The sequence below is a fragment of the Tursiops truncatus genome, chromosome 16 (assembly GCF_011762595.2).
Source record: "Tursiops truncatus isolate mTurTru1 chromosome 16, mTurTru1.mat.Y, whole genome shotgun sequence".
NCBI lineage: Eukaryota > Metazoa > Chordata > Mammalia > Artiodactyla > Delphinidae > Tursiops > Tursiops truncatus.
In genome coordinates, this window is record NC_047049.1 from 83,318,096 (window position 1) to 83,345,264 (window position 27,169).

The following is a 27,169-nucleotide window of genomic DNA, read 5'->3' on the forward strand; positions in this document are numbered from 1 at the left end:
CCTTTTATGGCTGTTAGCATTTGCCTCATGTATTGAGGTGATCGTATGTTGGGTGCATAAATATTCACAACTGTTATATCTTCTTCCTGGATTGATGCCTTGATCATTATGTAGTGTCCTTTTTGTCTCTTGTAATAGTCTTTTTTTAAAAGTCTATTTGGTCTGATATGAGAATTGGTAATCCAGCTTTCTTTTTATTTCCATTTGTATGCAATATCTTTTTCAATCCCCTCACTTTCAGTGTGTATGTGTCCCTAGGTCTGAAGTAGGTCTCTTGTAGACAGCATATATATGGGTCTTGCTTTTGTCTTTATTCAGCCAGTCAGTCTTTTGGTGGGAGCATTTAATCCATTTACATTTAAGGTAATTATCGATATGTGTGTTCCTATTCCCATTTTCTTAATTGTTTTGGGGTTGTTATTGTAGGTCTTTTTCTTCTCTTGTGTTTCTTGCCTAGAGAAGTTCCTTTAGCATTTGTTGTAAAGCTGGTTTGGTGGTGCTGAACTCTCTCAGCTTTTGCTTGTCTGTAAAGGTTTAAATTTCTCCATCAAATCTGAATGAGATCCTTGCTGGGTAGAGTAATCTTGGTTGAAGGGTTTTCTCCTTCATCACTTTAAATATGTCCTGCCACTCCCTTCTGGCTTTCAGAGTTTCTGCTGAAAGATCAGCTGTTAATCTTATGGGGATTCTCTTATGTGTTATTTGTTGTTTTTTCCTTGCTGCCTTTAATATGTTTTCTTTGTATTTAATTTTTGATAGTTTGATTAATATGTGTCTTGGAGTGTTTCTCCTTGGATTTATCCTGTTTGGAACTCTCTCTGATTTCTGGACTGATTAACTATTTCCTTTCCCATATTAGGGAAGTTTTCCACTATAATCTCTTCAAATATTTTCTCAGTCCCTTTCATTTTCTCTTCTTCTTCTGGGACCCCTATAATTTGAATGTTGGTGCATTCAGTGTTTTCTCAGAGGTCTCTGCGACTGTCCTCATTACTTTTCATTTTTTTCCCTTTATTCTGCTCTGCAGTAGTCATTTCCACTATTTTATCTTCCAGGTCAGTTATCCATTCTTCTGCCTCGGTTATTCTGCTATTGATCCCTTCCAGAGAATTTTTAATTTCATTTATTGTGTTGTTCATCACTGTTTGCTCTTTAGTTTTTGTAGGTCCTTGTTAAACATTTCTTGTAATTTCTCCATTCTATTTTGAAGATTTTGGATCACCTTTACTATCATTATTCTGAATTCTTTTTCAGGTACACTGCCTATTTCCTTTTCTTTTGTTAGGTCTGGTGGGTTTTTACCTTGCTCCTTCATCTGCTGTGTGTTTCTCTGTCTTCTCGTTTTGCTTAACTTACTGTGTTTGGAGTCTTCTTATCACAGTCTGCAGGTTTGTAGTTCCCGTGGTTTTTGGTGTCTGCCCCCAGTGGCTAAGGTTGGTTCAGTGGTTTGTGTAGGCTTCTTGGTGGAGGGGACTAGTGCCTGTGTTCTGGTGGATGAGGCTAGATCTTGTCTTTCTGCTCAGTAGGTCCATGTCTTGTGGTGTGTTTTGGGGTGTCTGTGGCCTTATTATGATTTTAGGCAGCCTCTCTGCTAATGGGTGGGTTTGTGTTACTGTTTTGCTAGTTGTTTGGCATAGGGTGTCCAGCATTGGAGCTTGCTGGTCATTGAATGGAGCTGGGACTTGGCGTTGAGATGGAGATCCCTGGGAGTTTTACCCCATTTGGTATTACGTGGAGCTGGGAGGTCTCTTGTGGACCAGTCTTCTGAACTTGGCTCTCCCACCTCTGAGGCACAGCCTGGATGCTGGCTGGAACACCAAGAGCCTTTCATCCACACGGCTCTGAATAAAAGGTAGAAGAAGGAAAGAAAAGAAAGAAAGAAAAAGAACGAAAGAAAGTAAGAGAGAGAGAGAGAGGGAGAAGATAAAGTTATGAAAGTAAAAATAATTATTAAAAAAATTTTAAAGTAATAAAAAAAACGGAAAGAGAGTGACCAAACCAAAAAACAAATCCACCAATGATAACAAGTGCTAAAAAGCATTAAAAAAAAAAAAAAAAAGGACAGAGAGGAACCTAGGACAAATGGTAAGAGCAAAGCTATACAGACAAAATCACACACAGAAGCATACACATACACACTCAGAAAAAAAGAAAAAGGGGAAAAAAAAATATTTCCTTGCTCCCAAAGTCCACCTCCTCAATATGGGATAATTCATTGTCTATTCAGGTATTCCACAGATGCAGGTACATCAGGTTGATTGTGGAGATTTAATCCACTGCTCCTGAGGCTGCTGGGAGAGATTTCCCTTTCTCTTTGTTCGCACAGCTCCCGGGGTTCAGCTTTGGATTTGGCCCCACCTCTGCGTGTAGGTCGCCTGAGGGCGTCCGTTCTTCGCACAGACAGGACGAGGTTAAAGGAGCAGCTGCTTCGGGGGCTCTGGCTCACTCAGTCCAGGGGTAGGGAGGGGTACAGATGTGGGCGAGCCTGTGGAGGCAGAGGCTGGCATGACGTTGTACCAGCCTGAGCCGCGCCGTGCGTTCTCCCGGGCATGTTGTTCCTGGATCACGGGACCCTGGCAGTGGCGGGCTGCACAGGCTCCCGGGAGGTGGGGTGTGGCTAGTGACCTGTACTTGCACACAGGCTTCTTGGTGGCGGCAGTAGCAGCCTTAGCGTCTCATGCCCGTCTCGGGTCCGCGCTGTTAGCTGCGGCTCGCGCCCGTCTCTGGAACTCCTTTAAGCAGCGCTCTTAATCCCCTCTTCTCGCGCGCCAGGAAACAAAGGGGGTAGAAAAAGTCTCTTGCCTCTTCGGCAGCTCCAGACCTTTTCCAAGACTCCCTCCCAGCTGGCTGTCGCGCACTAGCCCCCCTCAGGCTGTGTTCACGCCGGCAACCCCAGTCCTCTCCCTGGGATCTGACAGAAACCCGAACCTCAGCTCCTGGCCCCGCCCGCCCCGGCGGGTGAGCAGAGAAGCCTCTCGGGCTGGTGAGTGCCGGTCGGCACCGATCCTCTGTGTGGGAATCTCCGCTCTGCCCTCTGCATCCCTGTTGCTGACCTCTTCTCCGTGGCTCTGAAGCTTTCTCCCTCCGCCTCCCACAGTCTCCGCCCGCGAAGGGGCTTCCTAGTGTGTGGAAACCTTTCCTCGTTCACGGCTCCCTCCCACTGGTGCAGGCCCCATCCCTATCCTTTTGTCTCTGTTTTTTCTTTTTTCTTTTGCCCTACCCAGGTACGTGGGGAGTTTCTTGGCTTTTGGGAGGTCTGAGGTCTTCTGCCTGCGTTCAGTAGGTGTTCTGTAGGAGTTGTTCCACATGTAGATGTATTTCTGATGTATTTGTGGGTAGGAAGGTGATTTCCACGTCTTACTCTTCCGCCATCTTGAAGCTCCTCCCCTGTTGGCCTATTTTAAATGCTTTTTTAGGTATCCTACAGTTAGCAATTGTCATGAACAAACTAGAAGGCTGCCATCCCCATTTGAAATGTCAAAAAAGAAATGATCTGTGTGCTATAAAGAAAGGGAAAATCAATCTTACTTGAAGTAGTAATTTGCATACTTTGGTATAATAAACTTTATCAATAGAAGATTATAAATATGTAGGAAAATGCTGCTAAAAGTAACACTGGCTTTCAAAACTAGTCACAAAGCCCTCTGTGCCATTAGAAATTAACTGAAAATAATTTTTATGTCTCTGAAAAAATAGGTCAGAGAATGAAATAATTAGCAATTGGAAGTTTGCATGGTTTATAGGAAATAACTTTATTCATATGTCATGTTCCATTTTTACTTGAAAACCTGAACATCACTTTAGGAATTTCAAGAGCTTGAGATCCAGCGTTTTCAAACAACATTTATTTAGTCCCTACTAACTTTTGGGGGCACTATGCTAAATATTTTATGTATGTTAACAGATTAATCTATTTATCTAAGATTACAAAGCTAATTTCAGTGGCAGAATCACAAATAGAACACAGATCTCTGGAATCTAATTTTAGGGTGTTTTAAATTTCATATGTCATTTACTTGATGGTTTTAAAATAGTCCAGAAATTTTCTTTCTTTTTCAGTCTTAATCTCTATATTTTACAAAAGAAAAAAAAAGACACATAGGCAGTTGGGAGAATGTCCTTCCTGAAAATGGTAATCATTGTGGTGCTTTGTTATTTTCCCTTAAAGAAACTTTCTGTGGTTCTAGAATTTCTTACGGAAGCCAACCATTTTCATGCTAAGCAGCCCAGAGCAGACTTTGTAAAAAAATATATTAACATTGGAGACTTTTCAAAGTGAAGTCATGGAACATGTATTCTGTTTCTTAATATAACTAATGATTGACCTGTAGACTTATGTAAACACTCTAAAGAACAAAAGGGGAAAGGGGGAAAAATCTCTGCTGCCAGCTCCAAGTATCCCTGTTAAATTCAGACAGTCACGGATGTAGAAAACAAACTTGTTTACCAGGGGGTAAGGGAGGGAGGGATAAATTGGGAGATTGGGGTTGACATATACACACTATTATATATAAAATAGATAACTAATAAGGACCTACTGTACAGCACAGGGAACTCTACTCAATACTCCATAATGACCCACATGGGAAAAGAATCTAGAAAACAGTGGATACGTATATGTGTATAACTGACTCACTTTGCTGTACAGCAGAAACTAACACAACATTGTAAGTCAACTATACTCCAATAAAAATTTTAAAAAATATATTGTCACAGTCCTGCAGAGAGGAGCCAACAACACTCCACAGTGGCTGTGCAGACGTTGTGCAGGCCTTCAGACATACAGTAACCAGCCCATGCTGATGACTGTTTAAGTCCTGATGGAGACACTGACAGTTCCAAGGGACCAGGGGTTTGCTTCCATTCACAGCTCCAATTTTTAGAATCAGTTTGCTCTGCTCCTCTTTGTCTTCTAATTTCTCCAAATGGCCGTGAGTGTGACCCAAAGGGGAATGGTTATGAAAAGACAACTTCTTTCACTAGCTCCAGGGTCTTTTTCATTTATTTTTAAACTTTTTGTCCAGTAGCTCAGTGATTTTCAAACTGATCATTACTGAAGCATGAAATCAACTTAGTGGCTACATTTTGAGATCTAATGGAATAGGCTAAAAATATTAACATGGTGAGAAGTAGGAGTATTTTTGAAGCTTTCAATGTCAAATACATGTGTATGAACTAATACGTAAATTCCTAGAATGCTTACTGGTCAAAAAATGTGAAGGTCACTGCCATATGTATATTATATGATGGGAGTTTCTGTGTTATTTTAAATAATTTTTAAATAATGGTGTAACCTCTTTCCCAAATTTGATCTTTGGGTTTGTGTCCGGCTACCATTCTTTATTTTTAGACAAATCTAATAGCAAATAAATGCATGCACTGTCATCTCATCACTTGGAATTAGTAGAAAGCGTTAGTATTTTATCTTACATCTGCATGGAAATAATCTCTGGATCTGGTCACTTGTGACCTGGTGTGGAGAGCACTGGTGAAGAAGGTCACAAACCATTTTTATTTAGGTTTTTTTACTTGGTTTTTGTACCTTTGCTTGAGAGAGTTATTTTCAGCCAATTATTGACATTTAAATCCTTGACAAACAAATTTGATGTGAATATCAAGTTTTCTAGTGTTTTATTTTCTCAGATTAATGTGACTGATCTAAAGAAATTACTTAGAAAGTAGTATTAGCTTAATGAAAATTAAACATAACCTATTCAATCATATCTCTTCATAGATTTAAAATAAACTTCTGTCTGGAGTACCTTAGTGTTAATAATGTGTTAAAATATATTTCATATTATTTGGATCTGTTTTGTTTGAGATGGTTATAACCATTTATCATTTATCTCATCTTGTTTTCTTTTCTTGCATTTTCAGCTAAAATTGACCAAGAAGCGGAGGAGAACTCACTGACAGAGACTCATAAATGGTGAGCAATTGTTTTCTTTCAGCGTTTGTTCTCAGAGTTGACTTAGAAAGTGCTTAGCGTGCTTCAGTTCAAGGAGTCAATCATTAGCTCAATTTTTATTCTCAAGCATAAAAGAGAAAGAAACTAATTCAATATGCACTTTGATGATACATTGGATTTCTGGCTTTTATTTTATAACTCTGGTTGACATATAAATCTGTTAAGTATCCAATTATTGTGACTGGCTTAGCACCTTCTCTGTAGAATAGGATTTAGCGTTGTAGAAATTTAAGAGAACCTATCTTAAGAAAAAAGGATGAAGGTTTGGTTATAGGACACTATTGAGTTTCCACAGCTGGGCCGGCACCCTGAGTTCCCCTTACATAACCCTTACTTCCAGAATGGAGGTTTGCAATCATGGGTGAGCGTAGAAAAGTATCTCAGAAATCTCTGCTTCTCTGCATCAATCTTCTCCACTTCTTCCTCTCTGTGCTAGTCAGATTTCTCCAGAAAACAGAGCCCATAGGTGTGTGTGTGTGTGTGTGTGTGTCTGTGTGTCTGTGTGTCTGTGTGTGTGTGGTGTTTGTGTGTGTCTGTGGGGGGGGTGTGTGTGGTGTGTGGGGAGTGTGTGTCTGTATGTGTGTGGCGTGTGGGGTGTGTGTGGGGGGGTGTGTGTCTCTGTGTGTGTGGTGTGTGGCGGGGTGTGCACACCTACAGATAGAGAGAGATTGATTTTAAGGAATTGGCTCAAAACAGGCGGGAAATTCTGCATGTTGTTGATGTTACAATCTTGAGTCGGAAAGCATTCTGGAGACAGAATTCCTTCCTATTTGGGTAACCAGTCTTTTTTTCTTAATTCCCTCAGCTAGATTGGATGAGGCCCATCCTCATTATGGAGGGTCATCTGCTTTTCTCAAAGTCTACTGATTTAAACGTTAATCACATCTAAAAAATACCTTTACAACAATATCTACACTGGTGTTTGACCCCAGACCAGTTACCACAGCCCAACCAAGCTGACACGTCAAATTAACCATCACAGTCTCTAAAGAAATTTGATTACTCTTGGGAAAATGTTGATAAAAGAGGTTCTTTGCTATTACTTTATGAGGCAAGATCCCATATGTCTGTGAACAGATATCACATACATAATAGTTGTATTGCAGGCAAATTGGTAAAACAGAATTGGCCAGTTTCTATCAAAGCAAAAACCGAGGTGAAGACCTTAAATTATAACAAGCAGGAATTTCAGTTAATTGTATGAAAGGAATTCTGGCTAAGGACAAATCTGTTAATAAAAGAGTCATCTTTATAATTTAGATAATTAACTCTGAAATTTAAAAATAAAAGTAAGAATTATGGATCCTGTGAAACATTCCTAAAAGAACTAAGTCTCTGTACCATTTCTGTAGCAATGCTGCATGACCTGGACAGCAGTCAGTAGTAATTCTCTGCAGTAGGCAGTGTGGCCCTGGCCTTTCGTGTGTGATGGCTGTGCCTTGGGGTCCAAACCCTAACCCTGGGACAGCAGTGACTACTTGGCGAGGTAGAGATGTCAGGGAAGAAGACGTTATCCTCTACCCTTCTAGGTTCTTCTGGCTGGTCTAAGAATTAAACTGACATGAGAGAGATTAACAGGAGAAAATCACAGAAAAGTTTAATAACAAGTATACATGGGAGAGACCCAGGAAAACTTAAATACCACCTTCAGCTAAAGACAAAAGAGGATGTTGTGGTACTGGTTTAGGACTTCAGAGGGGAGGAAGGCAATTCACAAGGAGACAGAAAAGCAGATGCTTGCTTAAACCAGTGTTTGCTGGGCCAGCAGAGACGACAGGCACAGAGTGGACTGATGTGCAGGCCCTGCCAAGAGCCGCCCCCGCACCCCCATATTCTTGCAGATACCTCTGCTGAAAGCTCTATTCCAGGAGCAAACCCTCTATCTAAGTTCTTTAGGCATTTAGGGGCAAGGTCAGAATTTCTTCCTGAGTCTTTTGGTCCTTGATTATTTTCAGCTGGAAATAATCCAAATGCCCAAGAGACATTCTGGGGTGGCCCCTGCAGAATTAAGTCAGATAGTGTTTGCCAGATGCTCAGCACTTAGTAAGTGACTAATATGTTAATTGCTATGTTATTTTCACATTATTATCATAATCAGATTACAAAATGTTGGGTGGTGGAAGCAGAAAGCAGAGTCAGATTTCAGAATCAGGCATGTGTTTATGTGTGCGTTCTATGTTCCTCACTGTTTCTGCTGAATCTGGGATTGGGCCGCCTGGAAGCATTATTAGAGCATAGATTTTGGTGTCAGATCTGTGTATCTGCACCTGCTCCAAACTGCTGGAGCTGTGGCTCCAAGGATTTACCATAACTTTTGAATCCGTGTCCTTTTCTGTGAAATAAACAATACACACATGGTGAGTGTGTAGAGATCAGCTCAGAATAATTAAATTTTCCAAGTTAAATATATGTGTAGGAACCTGCCTCCTATGGGTTTTTCGAAATCCCCTTCTTTTGGACTCACCCAAACACTTAAGCTTAGGAGACTGATTTCCGGAGTGAACTCTCTTCCCAACTAACAACAATTTCACTGGAGAAAAGGATATAAGACAATCACTTAATATTTCTAAAACACGTTCTAACAGCCTCCAGCAAATGGGAAATCATTCATTCAAGGAAATCTGCTACATCTTGGTGAGAACAGCGGGTGGTGGCATCTGAGCCACAGCCGTGGATGCCCCTCGGGCCTCCGAGCAGGCTGTCCTCCCCGGGCTGGGCCCAGCCCTCTAGCCGCTGTGTGCTGAGAAGTCCTGCTCTAGGCAAGCATGTGCAGAGGATGGGGCTCCCTGCCTCAATGCACCCCCGGCTGACGGGGTGAGGCCCTCCCTCCTCCGGAAAGGGGGCTTCTGCTGGGAGGCTTGGGGTCCCCGCTGGGGCACATAGGCCAGCGCCCTCCTCTGGCTTCAGCTCCCATGCGGAGCCCAGAGATCGTGTCCACAACGTTGCAGCTCCGTCTGAGGGGACCGACTCTATTGGAACGAAGGAGAATTCTGTGCAGGACGCCTCGTGGAAAGCAGTGGAGGTCTCGGTGGAGGACAATTAGGAGGACCCACAGCTCCGGGATGCAGACAGTGACCACAGGGTGGCCTAGCGAGCAGGCAGCCAAGAAGGAGCCTCCGGGGGCTGGGCAGGGTGGGTGAGGCCACCCTCACTCACGGGCCATCAGACCAGGGTGTGGAGAGGACTCAACAACGTTCCCCAAGCTGTGTCCAGATCCATCAGCAGATGCAGGAAGCCCCCTGGCCGGGGGCTCCCGCACAACTTCTGACCAGCCATGGGCTGCACAGTGCGCTGCTCTGACCCAGGGCCAACTCCTAGGAAGCCAGGCTTAAAACTCAGATCAGACGCCTGTCTGCAGTCTGTCTAGTAGCCACAGAAGAAGCACACCTCGTCTGCTGAGGTCATGCTGCTCCCAGAACCATGGGGACCAGCAGTGGACGCCCTCCCTCCTGCCGCTCTGAGGTCTGCCATTCGGGCAGGCTGGGGGGCTTGTCCCAAGTTCCAGAGTCTCAGGTCTCCTTCCCAGGGGTGAGGCCCACTCCCACGCCCCACGCTAGGCCACCAAATGCTCTCTCCACCTACATAAATTTTGGAACCCAAAGCCTTGGACTTTGGACTTCCTCTTTGTGCTCTCTTTGTGAAAAAATACTTCTACCCACCCCTCACCCCCAGCCCCACCTCCCAAAAATTTTTTAAGGGAAGCACACACACTCTCACTCTTTATTTGATCTCTAGATATTTGAGCTGCCTCAGCAAGGCCCTGAGAGGGGAGACCAGGCTCGCATATCTTCTCAGCCTTCCACCCCTTCTTTTATTTTTACTTTATTAGAGGTTATTATCTTTGGTGTGCCATACTATTAAGTCAGCTGAAATCCATTTGGGGGTAAGATGGTATTTAAGCATTCTACCTGGTCTGCGTATTTAAGTCCCTGCTGTTAACCAAAATTTCAGAACAGAGACCTGATTGAAATAAAAAGATGTTTATTTGGGGTTTGTTAGGACTGCAGCCTGGGAGACACAGATTCAAGAATTTGAATTGTGTTCCACCGGACTACAAAATGGGGGAAGTTTATAAAGGCAGAAAACCTGCAAGGTTACATAAATTGTCAAGAATTAGAATTGGAGCTGGCGAGAAGTAAGGGTGCTTGTTAACTAAGGACACGTGGGATCTGAAATGGTTGCATAGTTACAAGGGGAGAGCTTGAGACCTTAAGGGTGCAGCTGGCAAGTGCTGTTCTGAATACGGCTGGTGGTGTCCTTGGACCTGGTGCAGTTCATAGAAAGTTCAGGTTCTCAGTAGGGCAGAGACCTGTCTGAGACCTGGTCCTCAGTAGCCACCTGACTCCATTTCATGAACCTCAACTGTCATCCCTCCAATCGTGATTTCAGTTTGTCATCACAGCAGAGCTGGCCTTCCTCATTCTCCTGCCTCTGTTGGCCCTTCATTGGGGCAGTGATGTTATTACAACTGAAAACTATTACTTTTACTTTGCACCTCACAAGATACCAAGTGACAAATTGGTGGCAGATGTTTGTGCTTTAGTTTCTAGAATGGGTTGAGAGTCATTTACAGATAATTGTGATAGCTGTGCTGAACTATAAATGTCCTGGGGATATTTTTGATACCAAAACAGAAGTTCCCCAGTGGTGTTGAGGCCATTTAGTGTTGCGTATTTCCACCAAGGTCGCTGTGAAAGAAGGTGGCCAGTGTGGTGGCTGAACCCTGATGGTCCACCCCAAATGGCACCTGGAAAACCACGCCAAGTGTGGTTGGAAGCCTGGCTGACTCAGCCACCCCCCACCATCCATCAGGTTGTCGGAATGGAATACCTTGCTTTTTACAATATGCAGAGTTTCCTCAAGTGTGGATAGTAAGAGGTCTTACTAGAGAAGCATATTTGTGTGAAAATCTGCTGTAAACTGCACAAACTCGTTATTGGCTTGCTTTGAAGGGAATTTTATACTGATTTGTCTTTATGTTTGAGTACTTGGAAAACAAAAAGTCTTGACTTTTAGTCATTTTAAAATGGATAGTGAACTCTTATCAAGAAATTAATTAGGATTCTTTTCTATGGTGGAATATTATGTGTTTTTCAGGTCATTTTATGATTCCCTAACTAAAGAAAAATATTCAAAAGAAACAATGGTTAGTAAACTTTTAAAGCAAATCCGATCTTTTTTATATTCCATTTGATAGCACAATAGTTTTATGTGCTAACTTGTCTATTCATGCAATCTTGCTATTAATCTGAGAAGTGGGACTTTAAGTTACTATTTCACATGAACAAAAATATGTAAATTTTAGATAAATAGTTTGACCAAACTCTTCAGTTCTCCCAGAAAGTAAGGTGACTGAGCAGATGAGTCTTGAACCACACACCCCAAACCCAAATGCACATCGGACAAGTGTGTTCTCATCTTCAGATGATTTCCTGGGTGAGCCAGATGAATGTCTTACAGGGTGGGCTTCACCAGAAACCTATCTGTCAGCTGCATCGCCACTGAATGTGCTTATTTCAGGCTCTGCTTTTATTTTCTTTTTAATTAGCATCATAGCTTTCTTCAATTGTGGGAAAGTATCACCAGACCAAATATGATAGTTTTTATTTTCCCACAGAATTAGTCAGTGTCTGTATCAGCTCACAGGCAGAAAATGTAACAATTCCAGATTTGTCTAATAAATGGCCATTCCTTTATATCTAAATTTAAAGAATAATGAGACTGGGAGTTATAAAATTGACTTCTCACACTCAGCGGTTCTTATTTATAAATTATGGCTAACTTCAAAATTTTCTTAGAAGTTCTTTGTTTTTTTTTATTCTATAGGTACAAACCATATTTTATGGTGAAAATGATTTTGAAATAGAAAAAGAGCAGATTTTCTTTTTCTTTTTTAATTGAAGTATAGGATTTACAGTGTTGTGTTAGTTTCAGGTGTACAGCAAGTTGATTCAGTTATACATACCTATATATTTTTTCAGATTCTTTTACCTTATACGTTGTTACAAAGTGTTGAGTATAGTTCCCTGTGCTATACAGTAGGTCCTTGTTTTTTTAATCTATTTTATATATAGTAGTGTGTATATGTTAATTCCAAACTCCTAATTTATCTCTCCCCCTTACTTTCCCCTTTGGTAACTATAAGTTTGTTTTCTATGTCTGTGGGTCTATTTTTGTTTTGAATATAAGTTCATTTGTAGCGTTTTATTAGATTCCACATATAAGTGATATCATATTATATTTGTCTTTCTCTGTCTGGCTTGTGTCACTTAGTATGATAATCTCTAGGTCCATCTCTGTTGCTGCAAATGGCATTATTTCATTCTTTTTTATGGCTGAGTAATAGTCCATCATATATATGTACCACATCTTCTTTATTCATTCATCCATCAATGGACGTTTAGGTTGCTTCCATCACCTGACTATTGTAAACATTGCTGCGATGAACATTGAGGTGCATATATCTTTTCAAATTATGGTTTTCTCTGTATATATGCCCAGGAGTGGGATTGCAGGATCATATAGTAGCTCTATTTTTAGTTTTTTAAGGAACCCCTGTACTATTTTCTATAGTGACTGCACCAATTTACATTCCCATCAAGAGTGTAGGAGGGTTCCCTTTTCTCCACACCCTGTCCAACATTTGCTGTTTGTAGATTTTCTGATGATGGCCATTCTGACCAGTGTGAGGTGGTACCTCATTGTAGTTTTGATTTGCATTTCTCTAATAATTAGAGATGAGGAGTATCTTTTCATGTGCCTTTTGGCCACCTTTATGTCATCTTTAAGGAAATATCTATTTAGATCTTCTGCCCATTTTTTGATTGGGTTCTTTGTTTTTTTGATATTGAGCTGTATGAGCTGTTTGTATATTTTGGAGATTAATTCCTTGTCAGTGTATCATTTGCAAATATTTTATACCATTCTGTAGACTGTCTTTTTGTTTTGTTTATCATTTCCTTTGCTGTGCAAAAGCTTTTAAGTTTAATTAGGTCCCACTTGTTTATTTTTGCTTTTATTTCCTTTGCTTTAGGAGGCAGATCCAAAAAGATATTGCCGCAGTTTATGTCAAAGAGTGGTCTGCCTGTGTTTTCCTCTAGGAGTATAATGGTTTCTGGTATTACATTTAGGCCTTTAATTGATATTGAGTTTATTTTTGTGTGTGGTGTAAGAGAATGTTGTAATTTCATTCTTTTACATGTAGCTGTCCAGTTTTCTCAGCACCACTTATTTAAGAGACTGTCTTTTCTCCATAGTATATTCTTGCCTCCTTTGTCATAGATTAATTGACCATAAGCACATGGGCTTATTTCTGGGCTCTCTATTCTGTCCCATTGATGTACGTGTCTGTTTTGTGCCAGTACCATGCTGTTTAGATTACCATAGCTTTGTAGTATTGTCTGAAGTCAGGGTGTCTGATTCCTCCAGCTCCATTTTTCTTTCTCAAGATTGCTTTGGCTACTTGGAGTCTTTGTGTTTCCATACAAATTTAAAAATTTTTTGTTCTAGTTCTGAGAAAAATATCCTTGGTAATTTGATAGGGATTGCATTGATAGGTTTGTGTTTATCTGGCTTAGTCTGGCATACCAGGCAGGCTGCAGCCTGGTATTAAAACTGAAGTGATAGGGAATATCTTTGTAAAACTCCCAAACAATTACATCATTCTATTAACAATATTGATAAAGTAAAGCAAAGTTGCAGTTTGTATTTTCCAATTTAGATTTTTTTGTTAACTACTTGACATCCTGCCAGGAGGGTCACCATTTGGAGGCCTACAGGAGGAAGGCTTCCAGGGGAAATTGGAGAAAACTCTCGCACACCTTCCACTCTCAGGCCTTGGTGTGCATTTTAGGTACAGCACTTTTCTTTGGACAAAGGGGTTTTCTTCTGTGGCTACATTATTCAACTTTTTATAAAACCAGTGACTTTCAACAGTGTGGGGCCCTCTGACACCCTGTGCAGATTTGCTGGCCTTTGTCAGTTATAAAAAACATTCTGAAGTGGTAGTCTCTACTGAATTTTTTTATGTTTTAGCTTTTATGCATTCTGAATAGAACGACTTCAGGACCTTCTGCTTTAGAGAATTTGGTATGTTTCCTTTCAGTTTTGGTTTGTAATTATAAAGGGGGAAAATGCATCAAATAATTTCTGCCCTTTTGCAAAGTTTTGTTTTAAAAATGGAAAATTTCCTGTTGTATAGGGTTGATAAAATCTTCCCCACTCCAATATTTTAAAATATATTTGGGCCTAGTCTAGGCTAAAGTGTTTCCAGAAGCTAAGTTCTCCAACCTAAAAGAGGTTAGAACTCCTAAAGTTTTTTCCTGTGTAAGCAAGAAGAAGAGGAGTGAAGTCGCCACATTTTTATTAAAGATTCTAATCCCTGTGTTCTTGCAGGGTGTGGGGAGGATGAAGACCCAAGAGAGTACACACTGTTTTGCCCACTGTTTTGTACTTTAGAGAATAGAAAGTAGTAGAAAAGCTAAGGGGTAATAATTTAAGATAACAGGTGTATTTAACCATATCATGATTCAAATCTATTAGGGTTGTACCTTTTGAGAAACTATGCTTCTAGCACAGTAGATGTTCTAGGAAAAAAAAACAGTTGAATAAAAGTAGTTACTTTCTGATTGAAGGAAAAGATTTTTCTGGGTAGAATGAAACTAAGAGAAAAATGAAACAGTTATACGTGACTTTATCTGTAGACATATTTCATAAGGCAAATTAGAAATCTTCTTTAGAAGATTGTCGTTAGAGGGGAAAATTTGGTTACAATTTACAGAGAACCACCTTAAATTAAGTAAAACCCCCAAAGGATTTCTCAGAGGGCTCCAGAATCGAAGGTAAAGGGAAATAGCCTCAGGGGGATGGGAACCAGGCAGGGGTGAGCACAGGGCCCAGTCCCTGACCAGGTTAGAGTGGAGTGGTTAGCAAATCCTGGTTCCACTTTTTTTAAAGTTATCTGATTTGGGGAAATTTATTGAAACTCTGTACCTCCATTTCTTCATTTCTAAAATGAGAAGAATAATAGAATAGTGCCTGGCACAATGTAATTACCTGATATTCTTCTCACTTCATGATGTTTACCATGTGGACCTGCCACTAATGACCCAAGTCTGAATTTTCTCTGTAGCTATCATTGCAGATTCTCAAAAGGGTGGATCTGATTGACTTCCAGACAGGTGGCACGGGCTCGAGAAGTCCAGCTCGGGCTATGAGCGCAGCAAGTCTTCTAAAGCTAAGAAACAATGGCACTTTGACTTGGGGGTGTGGGTAGTGTACCAATAAGGGTTAAAAAGAGATAATTTTGTGACTAGTGAATGACCTTTTAATAGGTTGACTTTTTCTTTGTGGGAACTTTTATATCATAAAGCACATCATCTCACTTTGTGGCTACAGTTGCATACACCAAATGTGAGTAAACTTACACGAAAAGCAGCATGAAGAATTGTTTTGCGTGGTTTGCTCACCATTTGTCCTGAGGGGCAACATAGTTATGGGCTCAGACCAGTGGAATTTATAGCTGCATTTACCATGCAAACTTTGCATCAGAGTCGGAGGGAAAACACTGCATAGATTCTGGCCCCACTGAAGTGCGTCTGCAGGAAGCATCCAGGAGGAAGATAGCAACACTCCTAGGCCAACCGCAGGCTCATCTGTCTTTATGATCTCGGTTTTCTTCATTTGTGTGGGTGGTCAAAGCTGTCAAGTAGATACTGTATTTAACACAGTAGCTAAACATGCAGTAGATATACAACACACACAGCTTCTTCCCCAGAGAGTATGCAATATTTTACTTTTCAAACAGCACTTTCTTTCAAAGGTCCAAGGTTTTCCCAGGTCCTCTCCTCCCCGCTCCTTCCCCAAGCAATATCAGCGCACCCAGGTAAGACCACACGCCCTGCTCCTGGCCACAGAGACTCCTAAGGAGAAACAGTAGCATATTTGCAATGAAAATACATTTTAATACATGGTAATACTGTGGTGTGGAAATTTGCATCTATACTGATTTTTGAAGGAGTAAGAGTATTATTGGCACATCAGTCTCTAGATTAGCATGAATGATGCAGGTTGCTTCCCAAAAGTTGCCTAACCTTAGTGTGTATTCTTTAACCCACTAAAACATTTCCCCAAGTGACTGGGGATTATTTTTAAAGTTATGAAAATATATCCTCATAAAATAATTCGTAAAGTCTTTTTGGTTTTGTTTGTAGTCTTTACATTTTTTAGCAATAAAATCATTAGTACTTCTGGGAAAAACATCATGAATTGATGAAAATTCTTTGACTTAATGATATTGAATTCAATTTTTAAAAAATGAGAATATTTGACATTGGTTTTCAAAATTGGTCTAAAAAACCTGTAAGAAAGTAGGCCAGAAGGTTCTTGACTCTGAGTTACTCACCATCAAGAATCCACCAGAAAGAGAGCAAGGAGAGAGAAAAAAGGCAGCAGGAAACTGGAAAATAATTTCCATAAACAGAAAAGAAAGGGAAAACTAGAAATAGGACGTGATAAAGCCACTGCACTAAACATAAAGCACATCATCTCACTTTGTGACTACATAAAGCGTATTTTTTCTTGTTTTATTCTAGGGTGTGGTGAGTCAATATCTAGTAGAGTGTCTTATCCCATGTTATTTTTTTATGACCTGAAACTTAGACCTCACTCTTTTGAAATTGATTTCATTTCAAGCATTTGGTGACAACTGAAAGCATGGTTGCATATTGGTAACACAGGTACTCTGTAGTCATTTATTTAGAGAACTTGAAATATAGGCCCATTAGCAAATAACCAGAAAATTATTGCTTCTGATATTTCAAAAGACATCACTGGAGCATCTGAGGATATTCACTTGAAGATCCTCAGATGCTCCAGTGATGTCTTAAGAGAAACAGTGCCTTACAGGTTGACATACATATTTTTAAAATCTGTGTTAAGGACCTTTTAATTCCTGTCCTTACTCATGAATATAAAAATACAAGTCTCATCTTTTTCAAAACTCATGCAGCTTATCTTTCCTTTTTCTCTTTGGTTACATTCCACATGTTCCTGGTTAGATAAGGATAAATAAAGATAATACTTCAAACCTACCAACTTTATCTGAAACATATGTTTTATCAACTCTGCTATTTAAGTGGCTGAGCCATGTTCTCAGATACAGACTATCAGAATTTGGACCTCATGTTAAAAGCAGTATACATTTTACACTTTCATGCTGTTAAAAGTGCTTTCCTTACACAGTACCTGTAGAAAAATGCGAGGTTCTATTTTAATGGATTATGAGCTCTAATTTCCTCATATAAATCTCTGGGGGGAGGGGAGAATCTCTTCCCTAACCTCCCCAATAACTTGCACACACACAGTTATTCAGCATTATAATATTTCTGTAAACTCTGTGAATTATCTTGCATTGTAGCATTTTAATAGAAATGAGCAAATAATAAGGAAAACAAGTAGCAAGAGTTAAAATAGTCATAGATGTCCTATTGCTTTGCTAAATCTGCAGTTGCTAAATATTACTATGTTGATTTAAGACGATGGCATTTTTTTCATAACCTATTATACATTTCAAGGTCAAAATGTACTAGGAATATAAGGGGATGCATATCTAAGTAATTTTTTATGTTAAAACATTTTTTAAAATCAGTAACCACAAATAACTACCCACTCTAGTACTATTTTGATAAAAAATTTTAAAAGAAAACTAAATGTCAAAATCCAGAACTTGGTAGCTTATTTCAAGTATAATGTTTATCATTTGATGCAGAATAAATTTAGTGATATTAATTGTAAGATTTATAGAACAACAAGTGAAGGATGGGACATCATGTCTCCCAGATAATAATTCATAAATTAGAAAAAAAGAGAAGGTTTGCTGCTAGCTATTACACAACATATAAGCATAAGTATAAAAGGGTACTGGCATTTTAAAAATTGTTATTTCTTAATTCCATCCTAAAAAAGACATATTTACATGCCAGCTCAGAAGCAAAACACTGCCTTTAACGTTTTCTGTTTGAAGTTTCTCACTGGCTAAATCTAGGAATCTGAAAAATTGACAGTCAGTGACAGAGCAGCAAAATGAAGGCATTTTGAAATAGTGAACAAGGTGTTAGCATTCAGAAGGGGAAAATCAACCTTAGGATAGTGAGATTCTGCCAGAAGTAGATCTAGATTTCTAGATTTCTGCCTTAGGCCATTAACCAAATAAATTGCAAAAGGATTAAGGAAATAAACATTAAAATTGAAACTTTAACCAGAAGAAAATAATGGGAAATACTTATAGGGTTTAAAATTGGGGGAAGCTTCCCAAGCATGGTAGCCACAGAATATCAATGTTTATTTCTATTTTTGTTACTACTTCTAAGTTATCTATTGTTTGTTGTTGTTCTTCTAAGTAACAAATTGCAGAGGATAAGTAGTCAAGTTAGTTTAGGAAAGTTTTTTTGGCTTGTTCATTATTCTTATATTTTCCAGGCATACGTTGCTTCTCTAGTTCATTCCGCTTTTGATCAATTTTCATTTCTCCAATATAGACGGAGTTGAAAAAGTCAATTAGTACCACCAGACTTGTAACAAAAAGCAGCCACCTCCTGCCCCACCCTTCCTTACACCCATTTACCTTTCTCTTCGCTGTTTCCCCTCGTATTTTCTGCCGTATTTCTCAATAATAGCCTTGTACGACTACTTCATTATTTATTTATTTAGCCATTATCTATTAATTTACCATAAAGATATGTGAAGTTTTAACTCACTCTGTTACCAAACCACGCTTGTGTCAGCTCACCAATGCACAGCAAAGTCAATCTGCTGACACCGGGTTGTGATGAAGGAGAGTAGAGCATTTCTTGCAGGCGCCAAGAAAGGAGAACAGGCAGGTCATGCTCAAAGGACCTGAACCCCTGATGGCTTTCAAGGCAGGTTTAAAAGCCACATTAGGGGTAACAGTCACAGGGTATGTGATCATGTCATGGACATTCTACTGACTGACTGGTGATGAGGTAACAGGATGATGTTTTGAGAATCTCCATCATCAGTCTTCTGGCTCCAGTCAGTCGGGTCTACAGGCTTGTGGTCAGCATGTAGTTACTATCCTCCACCGGGTGGGGTCTTAGTTCCTACAGAACAACTGGAGGATATACATCAAGATGTTCTGTATAGAACCCTGAGGAGGCACTAAGGGTCCTGTGACTCTGAGTTATGGTTGAACTGCTGTTCATGCTATTACTTTTCTTGCTTGACTGCTTTTCCTTTGTTTCTGCATTTTCTCACTTCTCTAATCATTCACTACTTGAGTCTCCTCCTTGCAACTCAGTTATTGAATTCTTCATCTCTGTTTGGTTCTTTATATTTTCTAACTCTGTTGAAAACTAACTTCTCACTCTGTTCATCCAGTCTTCTCCCAAGTTCTTTGGTCATTACTTTTATTACCTTGAACTCTTTATCAAGTAGGTTGCCTATCTCCACTTCACTTAGTTCTTCTGGGGTTTATTTTTTCCTTCGTTTGGAACATGTTCCTCTGTCGCCTCATTTTGCATAATTTGCTGTTTTTACTTCTATGTATCTTGTAGGTTGGTTACAGTTCCTGACCTGGGAGAAGTGGCCTTTTGTAGGAAATATCCTGTGGGTCCCAGCAGCACACTCCCCTCTGGACACCAGAGCTATATGCTCTAGGGGTGCCCCTATTGGGCTGCATTGGTCCTTCTGTTGTGGCAGGCTGACTATTGTGGGTGGTTTCATAGGCGTGGCTGGACCCTGGTTCCTTTGATTGCCAGGCCCTGCCTTCTGCTGAGGCTGCTGTCTCGTTGATGGGCGGGGCTCTGGCCCAGGGACTTCTGGTGTGTGGGGCCCCCCTCTAGTGCAGGTGGCCATGACAAAGCTGTAGATGTCTGCTCAGATCCTGTGTCCCATACCTCTCAAAATACCTGGATATTTCCCTTTATCCCTGAGCAGTAGCTGCAGAGCCCTTTGGGAAAGGACTGAGGGCATCAGTACAGTACGTGCTCCCCACAGCGTTTCAGGGTCATCCCTTTTGTCGGTGGGTTCTGGATCTGAAATCAGCACAATTCCAGGAACTGAGCAAGGGATCTTGACAATTTATTAAAGCAACTGCCCTTATCCTCCTGTTCCTCTATTCTTGCCCTTTTATTTGATTGTAGATGTTAAGCAATGTCTTTTTTTTTTTTTTTTTTTTTTTTTTTGCTTCTAAGGATACCATGATCTAGTAACCATCTCCACACTCTCTGTAGGGAAGACCCCCTGTCAGTCACGATGATAACTGGTCCCCAGTCTTCTGGCCACTGGGCTTCACCATTGGCCCCTGTACTCCCGGGTTCCATCATCCCCATGGGTTTTAATGGGCTCAGCTGTGATCTCTCCTACTGGCTTCCCTGGCCCACAGCACAGAGCAACATCAGCGCCCCTGTTGCCAGTGCATTCTTAACAGCCTTGATGTGCGGTGGGCCCTCTGGGACCTCCCGTGGAGTACTCCTTTGCTCAGTGTTCTGGACTCGTGTGATACACACAGGCATGCCCACTGCCCTCAGCCTCTTCACTCCCTGCTCTGCGATTGTCCAGGACAGCTGAGCCATGCCTGCTCTCCTCTGCCTTGGCCATAGCTTACTCTAGGCCTGTAAGAGCCGCCCCCAACTCCTGCCACTACACATGGCTAATTCTTGCAGCAACATGGGTGTATAATCTCTTTTCCTACATCAGGTCTAGCACTTCCCTAGCTGAGGTGCTCACCTTTACTAGAGAAGAGTGGGGCCCTCTACAAACTCTTGACAGTTTTAGGGATCTGTAGGGGTGACTGTCAGTTATCTTCATCGCTTGTTTTGGGATCCCAGGTTTTCCCAGCCAGGGTCTGACTTTAGCTTAGCAGACCTGCTTGGCTGTGCATCTAAATGTCTCTGGAACTCTTCAGCCTGGCTGTTATATCTTCTTTTTGTTGTGCAGCTTTATCTGTTCTCTCACTACAGGTGACAACTGTCTCTTTCCAAACCACCAAGTTGCCCCTAGTCTTTAACTGTCTGTTAAGCCCAGGGCCTCTCATTATCCCTCTGCAGGGTGTCAATCCAACCTAGCCATAGTCAGCCAATTCCACTGTCTATGTGGCATTGTTCTCACCATGTCTTCAGTAGCCTGAATAATCACACCTGCGAGGACATTCCCACACAAGGATATTTTTCTAGGCCACCTCGGTGATATTGTTAGCAGTTTATAGCCTCCAATGTGCCAGGGTCCATGCCACGTGCCACGCAGGACAGTGGGGTGGTGACTGAATCTGTCCCAGACCTCAACTTACTGCTTGTTTTCTCAGGCTCCTTGTGGCTCCACTTATGTTATTTCAGGTTCTCCAAGAAGCAGGTGCCAAGACTGGATTTACTGGGAGAAACAGGAAGGGATCCAGAGGATGGTAGGGCAGCTGTTAGATCTGGATGCAGGTCCAGCTCCCATGGAGGAGAGGGAAGGAAGGAAGACTGGATAGCAAAAGTCTCAGACTGCAGTGCAGTTACCAGAAAGTTTTGGCAAAGCCGATTGGAAGTCCTTCAGCCAAGTTCGCCTTTGAGAGGAGAGCCTTGTGTCCCCTAGGGTAGCACCGGCACCAGCACCCTGCTGTGTTCACTCACTGGCTGGGGGCAACCCTGGGCCTCTGTGTAAATGAAATGGCTGACCCCAGAGCACAGCAGCTGAAGCCCTCGGTCAGTTTCGTTTTCCTCAGTTGGAACCTGGGAGATCTGAAAGATGTGTACTTGTGGTTGCCATAGACATGATACATTTTATTTCTCCTATTTTTAATACCTTTAAATTAACAAATATATTTAATATATTTGTCCCTTCCCAAAATAATATAACACCTTCAAATTATTTAACTTTTCTCACCACCACAAGTTGTTGATCAGTATTTTAGGGGTGTGTGTGTGTGTGTGTGTGTGTGTGTGTGTGTGTGTGTAAGATGTGACGTCTGTGTTTAGGTTCCTTTTGTGTGTTTTTTGCATATAAACGGCCAGCTGTTCCAGCACCATTTGTTGAAAAGACTGTCATTTCTCCATTGACTTGCCTTTGTTCCTTTTTCAAAGATCAGTCAACTATATTTGTGAGCCTACTTCTGGACACTCTATTCTGTTTCATTGAATACATGTCTACTCTTTCTCTAATAATACCACACTGTCCCGCTTTATAGTGAGCCTTAAAATTGGGTAATGTGAGGGCTTCAACTTTGTTTTTCTTCTTCAGTATTGTGATGGCTATTCCAGGTCTTTTTCCTCTTCCATATAAGCTTTAGAATCAGTTTGTCAATATCCACAAAATAACTTGTTAGGATTTTTATTGGAATTACATGAATCAAATTAAGTTGGGAAGAACTAGCATCTTTACAATATTGACTATTCCTACCCATGTTCATAGACTAGCTCTCCATTTATTTAGATCCTATTTGATTTTTTTATCAGAGTTTTGTAATTTTCCTCATAGATATTATATCTGTAGTTAGATTTATGCCTTAGTATTCCATGTTTTTTGTGCTATAGTAAATTATATATTTTTTAATTTCAAAACTTAATTGTTCAATGCTGGTGTATAAGAAAGCAATTGACTTTTGTATATTGACCTGTATCCTTCAACCTTCCTATATTTGTTTATAGGTTCCAGGAATTATTTTGTAGATTCTTTGGCATTTCTATATAAACATATTCATCTGCAGATATAGACAGTTTTATTTCTCCCCTCCCAATCTGTATGCCTTTTATTTACTTTTCTTGTCTTGTTGTATTAGCTAAGACTTCCAGTATGGTGCAAATAGAAGTGAAAGAGGGCACCCTAGCCTTATTACCACTATTAGGAGGAAAGCATTCAGTCTCTTACTATTCAGTATGGTGTTAGCTCTAGGGTTTTTTGTAGATGTTCCTCCTCAATTCAAGGAAGTTCTCTATTCCTAGTTTGCTGAGAGTTTTTATCATGGTGTTAGATTTTGTGAAATGTTTTTCCTGCACCAGTTGATATCATTACATGATTTTTTTCGTTTAGCTTGTTCATGTGGTAGATTACATTTTTTTATTTGAATATTGAACCCATCTTGCATAACTAGAATAAACATCACTTGTCATGGTGTAAAACAATTTTTATTCATGTTGAATTCTATTTGCTAGTATTCTGTTGAGAATTTTTGTATCTATGCTCAAGAGACATATTGGCCTGTACTTTTTTTCTTGTAATGTATTTATCTTGTTTTGGTATTAGGCAATTGCTGGCCATATAGAATGAGTTAGGAACTCTTTCTTCTGCTTCTAATTTCTGGAAGAGATTTAACTTTTCTATAAAGATTTGGTAGAAAACTCACTAGAAAAACCACCTAGATCTTATGGTTTCTTTTTGGAAGATTATTAATTATTGACTTAATTTATTTAATAGATGGAGATGTCTGAAGAAAGTTTTAGTAGCTGATGTCTTTCAAAGAATTGATATATTTTATCTAAGTTATCAAAATTGTTGGCAAAGAATTATTCATAACATTCCTTTAAATGTCCATGGGATTAATAGTGATAACCCTTCTTTCATTATTTACATTACTAATTTGTGCTTTTTTCTCTTATTTCTTTAGTTAACCTGACCAGAGGTTAATCAATTTTATTGATCTTTTCCAAAAATCAGCTTTTTGTTTTGCTGATTTTTCTCCATTGTTTTTCTTTTTTTCTATTTCATTTATATCTGCTCTAATTTTTACTTCTTTTCTTCTGCTTGCTTTGAGCTTAAATTGTATTTTTTACTCTAGTTCTCTAAGGTGAAATCTTATTGATCTTAGAAGTTTCTTCTTTTCTAAGAACATTTTATGCTATAAATTTTCACCTGAGTTCTTTAACTACATCCTACAAATTTTGATATGTTGTACTTACAGTTCAAAACATTTTCTAATTTCCCTTGAGATATTTTCTTTGACCTGTGAATTGTTTAGAAATGATTTGGAGGCTTTGGAATATGGGTAAGATGACAGAGTAGGAAGACACTGAGCTTACTTCCTGCCATGGACACACCAAAATTACAGCTATTTACACAACATCTACTGATGAGAAAAACTGAAAGATGAGGAGAAAAGAGCTTCTACAACTAAAGATATAAAGAGGGAGCCAGAAAGAGGCAGGTAGGAGGGGCAGAGATGTGGTATAGTCAAGACCCATACCCCCGAGTGGCTGACCCCAAAGAGGAGAATAATTACAATGGCAGAGGTTTTCCCCAAAGGGTGAGGAGACCAAGCCCCATCCTGTGATCCCCAGACTGGGGCTCCTGCACCAAGAAGACAAGCCCCCAAAATGTTTGGCTTTTTTTTTTTAACATCTTTATTGGAGTATAATTGCTTTACAATGGTGTCTTAGTTTCTGCTTTATAACAAAGTGAATCAGCTATACATATACACATGTTCCCATATCTCTTCCCTCTTGCGTCTCCCTCCCTCCCACCCTCCCTATCCCACATCTCTAGGTGGTCAGAAAGCACCGAGCTGATCTTACTGTGCTATGTGGCTGCTTCCCACTAGCTATCTATTCTACGTTTGGTAGTGTATATATGTCCATACCACTCTCTCACTTTGTCACAGCCTACCCTTCCCACTCCCCATATCCTCAAGTCCGTTCACTAGTAGGTCTGCGTCTCCATTCATGTCTTACCCCAAAGTTCTTCATGAAGTTTTTTTTCCTCTTAGATTCCATATATATGTATTACTATACGGTATTTGCTTTTCTCTTTCTGGCTTACTTCACTCTGTATGACAGACTCTAGGTCCATCCACCTCACTACAAATAACTCAATTTCATTTCTTTTCATGGCTGAGTAATATTCCATTGTATATATGTGCCACAACTTCTTTATCCATTGATCTGTCGGTGGACACTTTGGTTGCTTCCATATCCTGGCATTGTGAATAGAGCTGCAATGAACATTGTGGTACCTGACTCTTTGAATTACGGTTTTCTCAGGGTATATGCCAATACTGGGATTGCTGGGTCATATGTTACTTCTACTTTCAGTTTTTTAAGGAACCTCCATACTGTTCTCCATAGTGGCTGTATCAATTTACATTCCCACCAGCAGTGCAAGAGTGTTCCCTTTTCTCCACACCCTCTCCAGCATTTGTTGTTTCTAGATTTTTTGATGATGGCCATTCTGACTGGTGTGAGATGATATCTCATTGTAGTTTTGATTTGCATTTCTCTAATGACTAATGATGTTGAGCATTCTTTCATGTGTTTGTTGGCAATCTGTATATCTTCTTTGGAGAAATGTCTATTTAGGTCTTCTGCCCATTTTTGGATTGGGTTGTTTGTTTTTTGTTATTGAGCTGCATGAGCTGCTTGTAGAGTTTGGAGATTAATCCTTTGTCAGTTGCTTCACTTGGAAATACTTTCTCCCATTCTGAGGTTTGTTTTTTCGTCTTTTTTTATGGTTTCCTTTGCTGTGCAAAGGCTTTTAAGTTTCACTAGGTCCCATTTGTTTATTTTTATTTCCATTTCTCTAGGAGGTGGGTCAAAAAGGATCTTGCTGTGATTTATGTCAGAGTGTTCTGCCTATGTTTTCCTCTAAGAGTTTAATAGTGTCTGGCCTTACATTTAGGTCGTTAATCCATTTTTATCTTATTTTTGTGTATGGTGTTAGGGAGTGTTCTAATCTCATACTTTTACATGTACCTGTCTAGTTTTCCCACCACAACTTATTGAAGAGGCTGTCTTTTCTCCACTGTATATTCTTGCCTCCTTTATCAAAGATAAGGTGACCATATGTGCATGGGTTTATCTCTGGGCTTTCTATCCTGTTCCATTGATCTGTCTTTCTGTTTTTGTGCCAGTACCATACTGTCTTGATTACTGTAGCTTTGTAGTATAGTCTGAAGTCAGGGAGCCTGATTCCTCCAGCTTCATTTTTCGTTCTCAAGATTGCTTTGGCTATTCTGGGTCTTTTCTGTTTCCATACAAATTGTGAAATTTTTTGTTCTAGTTCTGTGAAAAATGCCAGTGATAGTTTGATAGGGATTGCATTGAATCTGTAGATTGCTTTGGGTAGTAGAGTCATTTTCACAATGTTGATTCTTCCAATCCAAGAACATGGTATATCTCTCCATCTATTTGTATCATCCTTAATTTCTTTCATCAGTTTCTTATAATTTTCTGCATACAGGTCTTTTGTCTCCTTAGGTAGGTTTATTCCTAGATATTTTATTCTTTTTGTTGCAATAGTAAATGGGAGTGTTTTCTTAATTTCACTTTCAGATTTTTCATCATTAATGTATAGGAATGCCAGAGATTTCTATGCATTAATTTTTTATCCTGCTACTTTACCAAATTCATTGATTAGCTCTAGTAGTTTTCTCGTACCATCTTTAGGATTCTCTATGTATATATCAGGTCATTTGCAAACAGTGACAGCTTTACTTCTTTTCCAATTTGTATTCCTTTTATTTCTTTTTCTTCTCTGATTGCTGTGGCTAAAAGTTCCAAAATGATGCTGAATAAGAGTGGTGAGAGTGGGCAACCTTGTCTTCTTCCTGATCTTAGTGGACATGGTTTCAGTTTTTCACCATTGAGGACAATGTTGGCTGTGGGTTTGTCATATATGGCCTGTATTATGTTGAGGAAAGTTTCCACTATGCCTACTTTCTGCAGGGTTTTTATCATAAATGGGTGTTGAATATTGTCAAAATCTTTCTCGGCATCTATTGAGATGATCATATGGTTTTTCCCCTTCAATTTGTTAATATGGTGTATGACATTGATTGATTTGTGTATATTGACGAATCCTTGCATTCCTGGAATAAACCCTACTTGATCATGGTGTATGATCCTTTTAATGTGCTGTTGGATTCTGTTTGGTAGTATTTTGTTGAGGATTTTTGCATCTATATTCATCAGTGATAATTGGCCTGTAATTTTCTTTTTTTGTGTGACATCTTTGTGTGGTTTTGGTATCAGGGTGATGGTGGCCTTGTAGAATGTGTTTGGGAGTGTTCTTCCCTCTGCTGTATTTTGGAAGAATTTGAGAAGGATAGGTGTTAGCTTTTCTTTAAATGTTTGATAGAATTTGCCTGTGAAGCCATCTGGTCCTCGGCTTTTGTTTGTTGGAAGATTTTTAATCACAGTTTCAATTTCAGTGTTTGTGATTTGTCTGTTCATATTTTCTCTTTCTTCTGTTTCTTCCTGATTCACTCTTGGCAGGTTG

General features: G+C 39.9%; 1 protein-coding gene across 1 annotated transcript in view; it reads left to right on the forward strand.

Moving 5' to 3' along the window:
* The window catches only part of FMN2 (formin 2), a 316,289-nt gene that overhangs the window by 250,090 nt on the left and 39,030 nt on the right, over window positions 1-27,169 (forward strand). Inside the window, exon 16 of the mRNA XM_073793699.1 lies at window positions 5,878-5,929. Within this exon, the coding sequence (XP_073649800.1) occupies window positions 5,878-5,929 (52 nt within the window). The remainder of the gene's footprint in view (window positions 1-5,877; window positions 5,930-27,169) is intronic.